General features: G+C 68.5%; 1 protein-coding gene across 1 annotated transcript in view; it reads right to left on the bottom strand.

Moving 5' to 3' along the window:
• Window positions 1-235: 235 nt before the first annotated feature.
• STIP1 (stress-induced phosphoprotein 1) overlaps window positions 236-593 on the bottom strand; it is a 3738-nt gene continuing 3380 nt past the window's right edge. The window contains exons 8-9 of the mRNA XM_009888195.1: window positions 488-586; window positions 236-412 (exon numbers count right to left, since the gene is read on the bottom strand). Of these exons, the coding sequence (XP_009886497.1) occupies window positions 236-412; window positions 488-586 (276 nt within the window). The remainder of the gene's footprint in view (window positions 413-487; window positions 587-593) is intronic.

The following is a 593-nucleotide window of genomic DNA, read 5'->3' on the forward strand; positions in this document are numbered from 1 at the left end:
GCTGCGGGGTGGCCGGTGACACCCTACAATGGGGGTACAACTGGGGACACCTTGGGACACCTCGGGGACAGGTTGGGACCCTTGAGAACCGCACGCTATCTCCAGGAGGGCTCTGGGTGTCCCCTTGAAGACTCTGATGTCCTCTTGAAGCCTCGGTGAGTGCTGCAGTGTGGCCGGTGACACCCTGCCAGGCCCTGGGGACACCTCGGGGACAGCCAGGGCCCCCCGGGGACACTCACTCGCTGAGGGCCTGGGGGTCCTTCTGCATCTGCTCGAGGATGAGGCGCATGGCGGGGTCGCTCATGATCTGCTGCACCTCGGGGTCGGCCATGGCGCGGCGCTTCACCTCCTCGGGGGTGTCCTGGCGGTGGTACTGCGCCAAGAGGCAGCGCTGGTACCCCTCTGCCGCCTCCTGGGGACACGGGGACGGGGGGGTCAGCGGGGAGGGACGGGGGGTCCCCTCCGCCTCCTCCTCGCCCCCTCGCACCTTACAGCCCGCGTCCAGGTCCAGAGCGCGCTGGTACACGTCCATGGCCTTGCTGTAGTCCTTCATGGCCTCCAGCGCCGCCGCCTTCCGCGTGTAGCCCTTGACT

The sequence above is a fragment of the Charadrius vociferus genome, unplaced genomic scaffold, assembly GCF_000708025.1.
Source record: "Charadrius vociferus isolate BGI_N301 unplaced genomic scaffold, ASM70802v2 scaffold2687, whole genome shotgun sequence".
In the NCBI taxonomy this organism is placed as follows: domain Eukaryota; kingdom Metazoa; phylum Chordata; class Aves; order Charadriiformes; family Charadriidae; genus Charadrius; species Charadrius vociferus.